This window comes from Hippoglossus hippoglossus, chromosome 6, assembly GCF_009819705.1.
Source record: "Hippoglossus hippoglossus isolate fHipHip1 chromosome 6, fHipHip1.pri, whole genome shotgun sequence".
Taxonomy (NCBI): Eukaryota; Metazoa; Chordata; class Actinopteri; order Pleuronectiformes; family Pleuronectidae; genus Hippoglossus; species Hippoglossus hippoglossus.
This window is the reverse complement of record NC_047156.1, coordinates 7,496,790-7,511,638: the sequence shown is the minus strand read 5'-3', so window position 1 is coordinate 7,511,638 and position 14,849 is coordinate 7,496,790. Positions and strand designations below refer to the sequence as shown.

The window sequence follows — 14,849 nt, the reverse complement described above, 5'->3', positions numbered from 1 at the left end:
CCTCCCTGCTCCATCTTCACAACTGTGCCCTCCCTTGCCTTGAACTGGCTGAGTTGCTAGGCTGGAGAGATCCTGGTTGAATAACATCCATCGCCTCCCCCCCCCCTGCTCCATCTTCTCTCCTCTCTCCTGTGTCAGAACAGAGGAGAAAAGCAGAGGTGCAGGGCTACCTGGACGACACGATCAGATCAGAAGACACCAGTCTCTCCACCTCTCCCTTTCTGTCTCGGGTTTCTTCCCCACCTGCTCACCACTTTTCTGGTGTGCAAAATGTTTTTCTTGTTCAGCTGCATATAGACATTTCTCTGCCTTCATAACTTCTTATTATGACACATTAGACATTCAAAGTTTTTGTGATTTTTAAACTTAAACCCCTCTCCACTATCCATCCATCTTGTACTCTCCCTTTTCAACCGAGGTTTAAACCTCCGTTTAGGCTTCGGGGTAAATGAGAAGAGGCCCATTCATTTTTCATGACACCATGTGCCTGGAGATGAATAAAACAACATGACTGCGTTCACATTCTGACCTTCTCACTTGTCGCTTGACACCTGGTTGACTAAGAAAGTGCTCGTCAACCTACATGTGTTTGTTTTTTTCACATTCTCACAAACAACCGGTGCTGTGTCTCCCACACACACACACACATGCTGTCATTGATCCTCTAAACCTGATAAACAATTGTGTGTGTCTCATGTTAAATGTACAAGTGCTTTGGAGAACATGAGCACCAGGAAGATCAGAGTGATTACTGGTGATAGATGGGAGGAGGCAGTTCATCAAGTTTATGGACAGCTCTCCGCAACACACACATTCATACATTCACACACACATACACAGGATATCACACAGGCCGGTCGCCTCTGTCCAGACCTGCTCTCTGAATTCCCCCGGCTTAATTTATCTCACGCCCTCAGTTTCCTGTTTCAAGAGCTGCCGCGCAAGAGACCCCCTCGATCAACAACAACCAACCTTCGCACACACACTTCTACAGACACACACACACACACACACACACACACACACACACACACACACACACACACACACACACACACACACACACCACTGTTTAATAGTCACGCATGTCTAAGTTAAGTCTTTGGCTTTGTATTTGGACGTGTGATATTCCGTCAGATCTTTGTACTGATGAATCCCAGTTGGCTTTTCAGTCTTTAAATAACTTTTCTTTTCATGTTTAGCATCGTAGCTATTTTAATATCCAAGGTCTGTCAATAAAAGATAATACAAATGTCCCAAAATACACCGCGCACGCAGCCTCGGTTTGGAAATTTATGCACCTACTCCATCACTGTCGCTTAGCAGTGGGGTTTGAATTGTTTTAGTTGCTGGAAAGTTGTGGAATGATTGGACTGAAGCAGAGGACGAGAGGTGATCATGCCCTCGATGTCTCATGATCAGCAACTGACAGTGCTAGTTATGAATATCGCAGCTGTAATGTCATTCCAATAATCCAACAAATGCCATGAAGAAGACTGTAGTTGCAACGTGACAGTGTTTTAACTCGTTTTCTTCCTCCTCCTCCTCTTTGCAGGCACCATGGATCTCTCAGCGCCTGCTCCGGTGGTATCCCTCCTCCGCTGACCTCGCCTCCTCCTCCGCCTCTTTCATCTACCCCTCGTCGTCCTCAACCCAACCCTTAACACCCCCACGTCTGTGACCCAGGGTTACCACTCCGCCTCTCCTACATCATCATGGCGGGAGAGAAAGGGCCGACAAAGCGCAGCGCCATGGACATCAAGCGCCTGGCGAGCCTCATCCAGAGAGGGACGGGCCGCCTGCTGGTGATCGACAGCCGAACCTTCTCTGAGTACAACGCGTCACACGTGCAAGGGGCGGTCAATGTTTGCTGCTCCAAGCTGGTGAAGAGGCGGCTGCAGCAGGACAAGGTGTCTGTTACCGAGCTGCTGCAACTCAACGGCAAGGTGAAGGTGAGTTAAAGCTCAGAGTACCTGAGGGGTGACGCTCTTCAGGGCGATAAGATGTGAGGCAAGTGATTAAAGAGCCTCTTTATCTAAGTGCATGACTGGATTCAGAGCGTGTGTGTAGTAAACGTCCACCTCGCTGATAAAAGCAAAACAGCGGCTGGAGCTTCAGAGCTAGTTTTGTATCTCTCTCCGTCTTGTGAGAGGGATAGATGAATTATCAACATCCATTAAGGGATCAAGGGAATATTGATCTTCATATTGATATATATATATATATATATATATAATATTGATCTTTTTAATCCACTTTCATCATCAAAATTTGATCCCGTTCATTCTGTTCCCTGATTCCACAGACCAACAAAACATAAGTTAAAAAGCTGATTGTTTGACTTAAAATGTACATTTGTGCCAAGTAAAATTTGACATATGAAGAGAAACTAGAGTGAGTCCTTTTGCAGATGAGGGTGGGAAATTAAAACTGGTGCATTTACAGTGCAGTGCGTTAGGACAAGTGAGCATAATCGTGCTTGTTTCAGCAGAATCAGCGCTGGAGCACAAAAAAAAATGACTGCAGAAAAACCGCTGTGACAAAATATCTTGTTGACTAATTCTTTCTTTAAAAGGACATGGAGCCACTTTTTTAAAAATTCAATAGGTACCACTGGAGTATAGCAATGCTTTCTATATCATGCATGTTCAGTATTTTTCAGCAGATGCAGCAATTTGTCACAGTAAGATTTTCCTTGCACCAGACGTCTCAGATTCCAGTTCCCACGTCAGCAGGTGTTCTCACCCTGCATCTCCCCAACATCTCCATCTCTTTCCCACAGTCGGATCCGTGCACTGATGTGGTCCTGGATCGATCTCTTTTTGCGCTATAGCCCATGCCTGCACAACATTAGCGGGCGCTATATTTGGCAGACGGAGCGGCTTACTGTAGGTTTGTTGTTTATCAGTGGCCCTGAAATCGGATCCTCCCGTTTTCCATGACTTCTCCTCTGAATATGACAGCCATTTTTTCCATGGCCCGTCCACCTGTGGCATGCTGACTCCTGTATTTTTAGTCGCTGTGTGAAACTGAAGGAACTCGGGGAGGGGAAACCTAAGCGGAGGGCGGTGTGTGTGGGGGTGTATGGGACTATGTATGCGATGTGTTCTGGGCCCTCATCACGCAACAGATTTACATGACTGGACAAATTGTGCGTTTTATGTGGTGTCGGAATAATCGGAAAGTTCCCCACTGGAAAAGTTCAGGAACAATATCTCCGGAGAATCGTTGCGAAGTTGTAACATGATTTTACAATCAGCTCTAAATTGTAGCTTTTAATGTGAACTTGTCAAATGTCACTGTATATCAAGCTCTCACAAGCAACACCAAACTTTATAGCAAATACAGACGTTTTCATGATTAACATGCACATGTTTTATTATCATGTCTGTCCTTTTTCTTTGCTCTTTGATATTGTGCAAATATTGGAAAGAGGTGTCAAGTTGTTGTTTAAACGTTTAAACACATGAATGCAACACATTTTGTTGACAGCGTCCGTGTTTTTCCACATTCCGACATCAAAACACACTGAGCGCACCAAAGTCGGAACGACGACTTCACAGAGACTTTCCGAGCAGCTCGTGAATGCACAGAAACACAACAGCAGACAAACTGCAGCTGTTGCAGATGAGATTCCTCTTCCTGTCTGCACTCTTTCTCCAGATGTTATATTTAGGTATTTGTTTAACCTCTTACTTTTAACCACGACACACCCAATGCAGTAAAACACGGACCCCCCCCAGAAGCCGATGACACATAAAAGTTGACTGAAATTCTTCCCTGAGGTGTGACACACTGGGTTTGAATAGCATCGTCTATAAAAACCATTGCTTTTGTTTTTGTTGTTTCACTTCCTTGTTGCCAGGAGCAGGTCGGAGAGTCTGACATGCCTCGCATCTTATTCTGTTAAACCTACTTATGAGACTGAATTATGAGCTGCTGCGTGTATTTATATACTGAAATATCAGCTCTGGAGTTGAGTAGCTGACAAACTGAGTCTGTGTTTCCATCTGGTTGCGCGGCGAGAGAACTTTAATCAACCCAAAAACACGCCCTGCCCATCAAATGGCAAATAATTATACATTATTGCTGCAGATTATTGCTTTGCCACTCCTGTTGGATTACAGTTAACGCTTGTAGGTGACGGACACTTTCCACATGGTCAGATGGTAAAATGGATGAGAACTGTGGATTATTGTTACTTTCTCAAGTCAAACGACCTTCAGCTCGGCTAATAGCGTCTGTATAATTGCTACGTTGGCTGAGAGTTCCAATGCGCCTGCTGTTTCTCACAGACTCTGTTATTCCAATTAGTTTTAATTCTGCTTTACTGCGAGGACTTCTGGCAGTCGTCCCCACATGCCTTTCTTCTCACCTAAAGTTTACCACTGTTCGCTGGACAAGGATCTTGTGTAAAAGCCTCTTGTATTGCTGCATGTACCTGGATACAAAAGAAGCTGCTGAGCCTGAAGGCCACACGGGACGTCCTGTAGCGACTGTGTGATTGACCCCGACCAAACGATGCAGCTCAGCTCAGATAATGGTTTCATGTTGGCTTGTGATGGTGCGTGACCTCCTCTCGCCGTCTGCAGAATTAGACAGCAACAAAACAACAACAAAAGAAAAGCTGGAGAAGCTGAAGAAGTTGGAGCTGGGGGAGCTGTGAAGTGTGAGCGTTTCATTACTTCTGTCAGTGCAGCAAGCTCCAGTGTGTTTCTATACTGTGTCTATTGGGTAAATCTCAATGTGGGGGCCCTGTGGTTGGCAGATCTCACACTGCGGCACCCTGTAGAGCCCTGCTTCCTTCTGACTTATCTCGCTTTCAGTCTCATGACAGCTCTGTCTGCGTGTCTGTCTATCTCCCACATGCATAGCCTAAAGCCTTCCTGCACTGGCCCCTTCTCCATCATTTATTCCTCTCCTCTTCCTCTCTGTTGCCCCATGGCTGGTTTGTTATTATCCATTTCCCACCCCCAGTAAAGAGGATAAGGCGTGCGATTAATGCTAGGCTGGATAAAGCTGGAACTAGCTGGGTGAAAGAGGAGGGCCCAGCGGAGCCAGACTCTTTTGTTATTGGCTAAGCATGACATCATCCCTTTTGTGCGGCCACTGGCAGGCTGCGGGCTGGGCACGTGCAGACAGGCTGCGTGGTGTTAAAGCCGACTCCCAGCTAACCCCTCGCGCGCGCGCACACACACACACACACACACACCACACACACTTTACCCCCCACATGGCTCTAAGCATCGCCAGGAGAAGCTTCAGCCAGCCAAGACAGCAAAGGACACCATTGTGGCTCTTTGTTGGGGAAGTGAATGCAGGAAGCGGGAGAGCAGCACTGAGGGTATTCATGGATGGGCTGCTGCCTCCCTCCTCCCCTGCTGCCTCCCGCCTCACTTCCCATTGAGCACTAATAGCCTGCATCCCCCAAGGCGCTGCACTCACCCTTTCATAGAAGCTCCCAACGCTTCAGTTAACCGAGCTGAATGAACATCCATGACCAGCACAGCGGCGATCAAATTGGTGGCGTCTTTCTTCTCCCCTTTCATTCCCATCCCCTTCATAATGTCTTTATTAATGCTGTGTATTCATGTAGGTCAGAGGCAGCTGGATACAGTAGGTGAGGTGGTAGTGGATCTCTGATGGGAGTGGGATGGAGCAGGCTTAGCCGGGCTTCCTTATGCCTCTTCTGACAGGCTGCAGGGCAGGTGGCTGGTTTCTTGGCTTAAGCCCGGCTAATCCCTGCTGCTGTGACGGGGACAGTGGGCCAGGCAGGCCCTGACAGATGGACCAGAGGTTTTTACTACAAGCAGTCAGCCCGGGGAAGCCCCCTTCCTCCTGTATGAAGACATGGAGGCAAGCGTGTGATGAATGATGACCCAGAAGAGTAGAGAGAATACATCAACCTACTTAGAGGACACAAATTGTTTGGCCCTAAACTCAAAAACGCACTTGATGAGCATACTGACCTAATTAAATGGACTGGGTATCATCCAGATGTGACGCAACACTGTTTATTTACCATTAAATTTGGGGAAAAAAGAACATGTGTTCTGATCTGGAATCAGTCTGATGCTGAAATCATCATCAAGAAAGAAGAAGTTTAATCGGTTTATTTTGTTTTTGTGGTAATTGACAAAAAACATGAATTAAAAGTCCTGAATCAATTCCACTTATTTAGCAGAGAACAGTACTCAACAAATCAATAATCTGACTGACAGGGAAATGGATCGAGAGCAGTTTAAAAAAAAGACAAAAATCAATCTGGTAACATGGAAAAAAACAGCTGTTTTCACATTTTTCTGCTGTTTTTACCTCCACCGAGGAAGATATGATTTCACACAAGCTACAGGACAGATTAGCATGAAACTTGGTGTAAGGATGCAGTCTGAGTGAAACCCATTTAATTTTATTTATTAATTTATTGACATTTTCACTCAGAAAATATTTTATGGATCTAGATTGAAAAAAATCTGGTATATTTAGGGGACTGATATCTGTGTGTTTCTTGGTGGATATACGTGCTTTGAGTGCCATTCTAGATTTATATTGAAACTATAATATATTATATATACTTGCACATTTAATTTTTGTGCTTTTCAAGTCTTAAAGTCTCGCACTCGTAATTACACTGTACTTTGTCTTCAAGTGTTGTGATACAACTTAATTGTCATGATAATAAAGTGCAGCCATTGTCTGGTTTAATGGCCACTTATAAATAAAGAGAGCCAGAAGACGGGCGTGTGATGTCGACTGTGATATTAACTGTCAGGATTGAACGAGCACAGGAGGAAACTCCATTTGACCAACTGGAGCATTTATGCAATGATGATGCACCATGTGTTGTGTTTATCCTCCATCAGACTTTCTGTAATGATAAGTTTCACGTTGGGAAATTCACAGATGGCTTTGAAGAATCGAGTGTGAGTGTTCCTGCTGCGACTATGTTGAAGGAAACAATGATGAAATGTCTGTCAGACACGGTATAGACACTGGTCATGTGTTTGGGAAAACACGAAGCAGTTTCCACAATAGTATTGTTCTGAATACAGAAGTTTCCAGTAATTGCAGTACAGTATTTCAAAATAAAGGACAGCACACAAGTGTTTCATGTGTCATTGGCCTTGACAGTAGCTGCAGAACTGGGAACTTGATGACTCACTGCGTGGATTGTTTGCCAGATTACCCGGAGGGCAAACTCAAGGGAAATTTTTTTTGTCCTTTTTTTTTGTGTGTGTGTTTCATTCACATTTTTTCCTTTTGCCAAGTTCAAACAAAAACACTGTAGCTGCTGGTGATTTTTCTCCAGAGCCGGATATGTCATGTGTTTGCTCTGATGAGGTCATGACATGAATCATTGTTTGTTTTAAAGATCCGCCTGTTTGATATAGACACATGCTCATGCAGTGTGTATAGTTTCAGACATAACGTACGGCACCGTGAAGCGGGACTGACATGTATATAAAAACATTTTAGGATGTTGAGGAAAAACAGAAAAAGAGTCACAGATGATTTGCAGATATAAAATGTGGTTTTGATTACATTCAAAACGAGGAGGATTAGCGCGGTAGAACCGGATCTGCAGCATGCATGTGCCCTTTTACTTCAGACTGTGTGTGTGAGCCCGGGACAGAACGACTGAGAATCACCGAGATATTTAATACTTCTATGTAAATGTATGGAGGCGTTACTTGCGTCTGAGTGTGTAACCTGTGTGGGACCTGGTGTGTACATGTGTGTGTTAAAGGTCCTCTGACATTCAGCGGTGAGAGGGTGTGACCAGATCAGGTGACCACGTCTCCTAAATGATCCGTGGTGACCTCACACTGCACACACATCGGGGACTTTCACCACCCTGCCACATCTTCACATCCTTGTCTGAAACCCCCCCACACATACACACACTCACGATTGTAATACTGTACTTCCCACCGATGGCCTTCATTCCTTTACCCGTTCATCCAAATCCTCAACTTGCTGCTAAACCTGTAACCTAACTCTCATTTTGTAGTTGGTCCTCATAAGGGTAGGAGTACAGGAGCTCCATGACACACATCACACCTACTGAAGCATGCATGGAAGTGGCAGCTGCCAGTGCCAGTCAATGACATCATCTGGCCCCGAGGTGGTATCTTTACAGTGGCGAGTCGTATATGTCGCACTCCGTCTTAAACCGAAACATGAACTGCTCGGAGAGGTCACTGCCTGTTGCAGCAGGTCCTCTATCAGTATGCAATGTACTGTATGTAGCGGGAGGTGTGGCACCTTGTGACCCTGTTAAAAAACGATTGTGACAACAAAATGCACGGTATTTTCCTCTCGTGTTTATTATCCGGCTCCGCACAGTTTTATATGCATAGTTTGAGCTGGAAACGCCGTTGGTCAACGAGAGTTCAAACTGCACTCGACTCGTTTTCAGCGGGACTTCCCGGAGAGGACGCACTGAGAGGTCCCAGGCTGCACTTAATGAATGTGCTGGGCCATTTTTAGATTGTTTGTGCTGATATTGTGTCACAGATCACAAACACACACACACACTGTCCTGCTCAGCACATGACCTTGTCACTGGTCAGTAGCATTGCTGGGGTCAGGGGAAACCATGTTTCTCCCTCTTACACAAGCACTTACTGTATGCGGAAGCTGCGGGCTTACCACAATTCCACAGATAGCTTTTGTTGCCAGGCTAACCATCATTTACTATCAAGACCAGAAGTATGTGTTCTTTGTTCAGTCATCCTTCAGTGTGCCTGTCATGGAGTGTGTATGTGTGTCCCTACAGAAGAGCCTTGACTTTTATATTTTATGACACGGGGTCAGTGAGAAAGCTGCAGGGACTTCTCACTGTTTCTTGTGCAACACGTCCATTTTTTCATATTTTCTCTTCTTCTAATTTCACATAATCAACACAAAACCGAAAGGCACTTTTCCTCCAGTATCTCATCTGCTCTGTCTCCTGCGTTCCTTGCAGTTTCTTGTTGACTCCCTTTGCAAATGACAGGAGAAAAATAACCTCTCCCTCCACTGACCGCTCCTTGTTAATGACCCGCTGAGATGCCAGCCTTCACATTGTTAAAAGTAAATCTTGGCTGCAGTGGGATTGTCGCAGTTGGTCTTGCAGTGCCACCTTCTGTCCCTCTCTGCACCCTCCTCCTCCTCCTCGTTACCCCTCCCTCCAGAGCTGATCCTCAACCTTCCTCCATGATCCCCTTCTCCCCCATTTGTTCACCTCTGTTTCTCTCCATCGCCTCTCCCTCTCTCTCTTTGCCATGGGGCATTCCTTGTTTTACCTGCAATGTGCATGCATCAGAGCGGTCGGGCCAGTGCAGTAGTAACAGTGGTGATGCTGCAGCACTGCAGGGAGGCGCTGCTGCAGTCTGACAGCCAGTCCCATGCTCCCCTGGGTCATTGACCTCTAACACTGCATCATAGTCTTAGCTTTAGCCCAGCAGCATTCACACAAAATCTTATGTGTAGCTCATCTTCTACTATCTGTATTCATACACACATTTAAATATAGACTGCTATTTATAGGCTGCTATTCTTTTGTATTCAAAGAGGATGAGAGAAGTTGTAATTTAATTCTGCCAGAAATAATCTTCCAAGGTTCGCAAAGGAGTTTTAAATATACATTATTTTAACCTCTTAGGGCTGATTTTTAATATTATTATTATCATCATAAACCTAAATACAATGCTAGTTAGTAAGTACATAACGAGAAAAAATACTACCCCTTCCATATAACAATTTCGATACCTAGACTTTCCGTTATCGGCCGATACCAAGCACTGATCCAATACTGGTGTATTTAAAAAAAAAACAAAAGTAAAGATATGTATTTCAAAAGTGACGATTGCTATCATTGTTGTGAGGCCTGGCTCAGGTTAAACCCTTTGCAGAGAATTAGATGTAGATCTCTCCTTTTGAAACTGAAGCCTTCCACATGGTAAACTTCAATGTTTCACTTGTGGGACTTTCCAGCATGAAATATTGCTAAATTGCTGACATTTTGACGAGATCTGTCTAATGCCACACTGCCGGAAATCACTTCTTCCCATTTCTACTCGCTGGTCGCAGTACAGCGCAACTGCTGTTGAGGAGAGACAAAGGAGAAGTGATACATAACATATACTTAACATACGTTTTGAAAATGTAAAGCAGGAAAGAAAGACTCACTGTTGAACCTGAACACGTCACCCATCACTTGTTTGACAGTGAGTAACAGAGTGATTCACTTTTCTATTTTTACATGAGTATGTGGTGTGTGCATTTGCATGTGCAGCCTGTTATCCTCACACTTTGAGATCAAGCTCCCAAAGTAGTTCTGATCCCATTAGGATTATTAGCCAAAATTATCCAGGGTTAGTAAAGATGGATGGGACTTAAAACAAAGACACCAAGATGAATATTTAATAACAAATAAATGAGTGCTATAGAGATTTAAAATAAGAAAACAAAGGGTAAACTTTTTGTATTTTAAATTAACTCAGCATTGATACCTTTCACTGATAAATACACACCTATATATCCATATCTTGTACGTACATGGTGCCTGATGCTGCAGACCAGAGTTTCCACCTCTGCTTTTGATGTTCTCTTGTCAGATTTGGTGTTTGACACGGGCAGATAAGTCGGGTTAAGTTGGACCTGAGTTGCTTCCATTCAGACTTTAGAGGCTGAATGTCTGAATTACCTGCATGGCTGTCTGCCAAGGCGCTCTGCTACTGCTGCTCTATAAGCAGAAAACGTAATCAGTCGCACTCCATGCATACCGCGTCGCCGTGTATACCAAGAGCTCTCATCCCCGATGTGTCTTTCATCACACAGAGGGTGAGGAACGGGCTGGGAAGTGTTTCGATTTTTGCCTCTAAGCTAATGGCTGTTTTTTAGTGGAGGGTGGTTGTTGAGGTAAACAAAGACAGTGGGTCGTCCTGTCTCATCATGTCTCCCCTCCTCCACCTGCCCCTTTTCCCCACCTCAGGTTTTTCTTTATCCTTTTCTTCAATTCCCTCTTGTCTCTTTCTCCATCTCATCTCCATCTTCCCCTGCCCCACTACTCCACTACCCCCCCACCCTCTCGATCCATCCCTCCCACCCTCCTGCTCGCCCTCCCCTCTCCTCTCCTGTCCAGTGGCGGTTCAATGATGCAGTGATTCATAGCTGCAGTAGGCGCTGCCTCATGGTCATGTGACCAAAGCCTGCCTGACAACATGGGGGAACAACACACACACACACACACACACACACACACACACACACACAAGCACACACACAAGCCTGGATGGCTGGCTTATGTGCACTAGCACATGCACGCACTGTTTCTTGCAAACACACACACACATTCATCACAACGGCGCATGCTCTTATCCTCTCATTTCTCTCAGAAGCTGATACAAACAGCATCACACTGATGCAGCGATGGACAAATGTACAGTGAAGCCACTTTTTATGATTTTACTGTTACAACAAACAATTCTCTTTGCAGTATCGCCACCTTAAACATTAGAGTCACAGCAGCATGGTGCAATACACAGCGCTCATGGATTATTCATGAATCTATCTGACTCAAAAAAACACCTCTACTTCCTCATGCTGACGGTTGTAATCACCAACATCAACAGAGCCGGTGTTTTTTCTCAAAACTCCCATAGGTGTGTTTATAAGTTCATTTTCTTTTCCTTGTTGCTGCATCCGTGTACTAATGCAGCAAACTGGTCACATGTTAAGAGAAACTTTCCCAGGGTTAGAAAACTGTAGGTGTGATCCCCGCAGCAGCTCAATTGTGTTTATTGCCAGAACGTCTTGTAACAATTTCACTGCCTCACTCAGCCAAGACAAGACATTTCCAGTTCCTATGATGCACTACAATAACATAAATGCCACATAGATGTTAGATCCCTGTTGGTGCAGGATGCATGACATGTTTTCCACTTATGAATAATCAACGTGATTCTCTTCCTTGTTGTTTATCCTTTTGTGCAGGTGGAGCTGGGCAGGAAGCAGGAAGTGGTGGTTTATGACCAGAGTTCCAAAGAGGCGGGGCATCTGTCCAAAGACGGCTTTGTGCACATTCTCATGGGGAAGCTGGAGGGCACCTTCCACAAAGTCTCCCTGCTCACTGGTACGAGAGTGTGTGTGTGTGGATGATGATGGTGGTGTGAGCAGAAGTTGTGTGTGTGTGTGTGTGTGTGTGTGTGTGTGTGTGTGTGTGTGTGTGTGTGTGTGTGTGTGTGTGTGTGTGTGTGTGTGTGTGTGTGTGTGTGTGTGTGTGTGTGTGTGTGTGTGTGTGTGTGTGTGTGTGTGTGTGTGTGTGTGTGTGTGTGTGTCCCCTTCATCCCTGTGCTGGTTTGAATGGAGTTGTTTGTCGTGGCATAGTTTGGTCAGCAGATGTCACTGATGAGCACGACAAAGCATTCCTCTCCTCAGTCACATTATTGTTGTTTCTCGTTTCTTTAATCGGCAGACGTCAGACTTTCACAGGTTTACAGGTATATGTTGAGACAGGAGGAAGAGGAGCAAGTATGAAATCACGCTGCATGGATACAAAGCCTCTCTGATGACTCTTTGATGTTTAAGCTTCCCCGGAGTCTTTCTCTTACACAGCGTCACTGAAATGAAGCTGAAGCTTAACTTCAATCCTCTGGACTTATTTACCACAGATATTATCCTGTCATAACGTCCACTAAGCACTCTAAGACTTATAATTGAGCCCCAGCAAGACTTGTTAATAGCCTCGTTGAGTTAATAACATCTCGATTTCGGTGGCTGCAGCTTTTTGAGGGATGACATTACACACACAGTCACCAGCGGAGGCTTATGAATCCACCGCAAATGTGTCAGCGCAGAAAGAGCGTAATCTGCCTCAGTCAAGATTGGAAATAAGACGCAGGGGTAATGCCGCTCGGGCAAATCTCTGCTCTCTTCTCCGCATCCCCCACATCCCCATTCTTCTGCCGCTCCTCTCAGCCCTCTCCCTCTGCTGGGAGATTAGCGCGTTTTTCATGAGTCATTCATAGATGCTGAGGAGGATTGCCTCAAAGCACCCAGGCTCCACAATTAGTCGCAGTCACAGAGATGTACTAAGCACATGCTTTGGCTGGGGCACACCCACACATACTGTATGCACACACACAACCATGTTCAGTGTCACACACACGCACACACACAACTACTCTGATTGTCTCTGAAATCCTGGATTTTTTTTTTATCGGATATCATTCCCTTCTTAATGAAAGACCCCTTGTCAGCGATTACCTCCTCCTCCTCTTCATCAGTCTCCTCCGCTCACTCATGCTACATTTTTCTTGTCAGGGAAAAAAAGAGATTTTTTTTTCCTTCCATTTCTGTCCCCGCTTTTCTGCTGTTTCCACGACAACAGTGGCAGAGAATATTCCCTTAGAGGACTCAGCCAATGGCGTTGGCTGTTGTTTGGGTTGTTGTAATATTGGGGTCAGTGGAGCTAGCAGCCAGTGTCTGTGCAGACGTGATACTTTATTTGTGTATGCGTGTGTGCGGGTGGGCAGATGGAGGGCGTTGCGTGTACACGTCTGCACGCTTGCTTGCTTGCATGCATGCGTTTGTGCATCATGACGTCATGTGGATGAGTGCTGCAGGATCTGCTTGTGTGTCAAAGGCAATGCAGAGTTTTCACGGGATGATGTAAGTTATGGAAAGGGCAAATTATTTATGAGGGATTTTGAACAGTTGCCTCGTGATCCTTATTAGAAAATGCTTGAGATACACTATTTAACATGACATGACTTTAAGTTCTTTGCCCAGTCTGGATTTCTTGCAACCAAGAATTTGTTTTGCAAGGGAGCAGGCACACAGTGACTCGGACCAATTTGCGTCCTATGTGAGAGAAATACTGGCAGCCACGGGCAGGTCCTATGTGACGACAGGTGAACGCTTCTCGCTCTTCCCCCCCGACTGCTTTCAGCAACTGTGGTAGACGATGGCACTCCATCCAGTCACCTACCAGATATTTATTGAAAGCACTTTTCCAATCAGTTTCCAATGAAGCGTTCCCTGATGGTTCAGGGTAACAGTTCCCTGATGGTTCAGTGTAAAAGTCCACACATGTCAGGTTCCTGAAACGAGCAAGCGTTGAGGTCCGGGGTTGTGTTCCGACCTCAACGCTCAAACATGCAGGGAGAATATTTTTATAAACAAGAATTTTTAATGGTCATATTTCACTATTTTATGACATTTAATTGGCAACAAAAAAACAGATAGATTAACTGATTAAAAAACATCACTTATTGAGGCTCTCCTTTTTTCCATCCTTCCTTTTTGTCTCTTTCTCTTCATCCCTGGCTTAATTTGGTTTTTATTCCTCCTCTCACGTTGTTAAAGTTTCAAGGTACCATAAAATATCTCTCTTTTCTTTACCCTCCCTCTTCCCCCTCTTCCCCTACCGCCCTCTTTTCCACCCCCCTCTCCCCCCCTCTACCGAGCCTCTGATTTATGATGCTAATAATTCCTGTGATGACTTCATATCTGACTGACGACTTATTTTCAGCCTCACACATGCAGACCACACACACACTCAGACACACAGTACACTCACACTGCAAATCATGCAAGGGATAACACAGTGGGGACGGGGAAGGGGAGCGGGTCAGATAGAGTGGAGAAAAGAAAAGAATCCATAAATGGGACGGATAGGGTGAATAAAACAATTATTACTAAGTTTGCTGTCTGAGGGGAAGAGGATTTCCAAAGAGAGTTGAGTTTCGCAGAGAAAAACATTTCTAATGTGGATTTTTGTTTTTCATCTGTTTTACAGCAATTTTTAATGAATTCAACCAGTGTAAACTGGGACAGTTAATCAAGTGGAGATTGGCAGATAA

At 45.0% G+C, this 14,849-nt stretch overlaps 1 protein-coding gene across 5 annotated transcripts in view; it reads left to right on the top strand.

Annotated features, from left to right (window-relative positions):
- Window positions 1-14,849, top strand: part of dusp8a (dual specificity phosphatase 8a) — a 44,145-nt gene that overhangs the window by 4,952 nt on the left and 24,344 nt on the right. For 4 of the 5 annotated variants that reach the window (XM_034587074.1, XM_034587077.1, XM_034587076.1 and 1 more), the window contains exons 2-3: window positions 1,556-1,952; window positions 11,980-12,118. In XM_034587074.1, the coding sequence (XP_034442965.1) occupies window positions 1,716-1,952; window positions 11,980-12,118 (376 nt within the window). In that variant the 5' untranslated portion in view covers window positions 1,556-1,715. Of the gene's footprint in view, window positions 1-138; window positions 262-1,555; window positions 1,953-11,979; window positions 12,119-14,849 lie in introns of those variants that run through there. The other variant, XM_034587075.1, reaches the window with a different exon arrangement.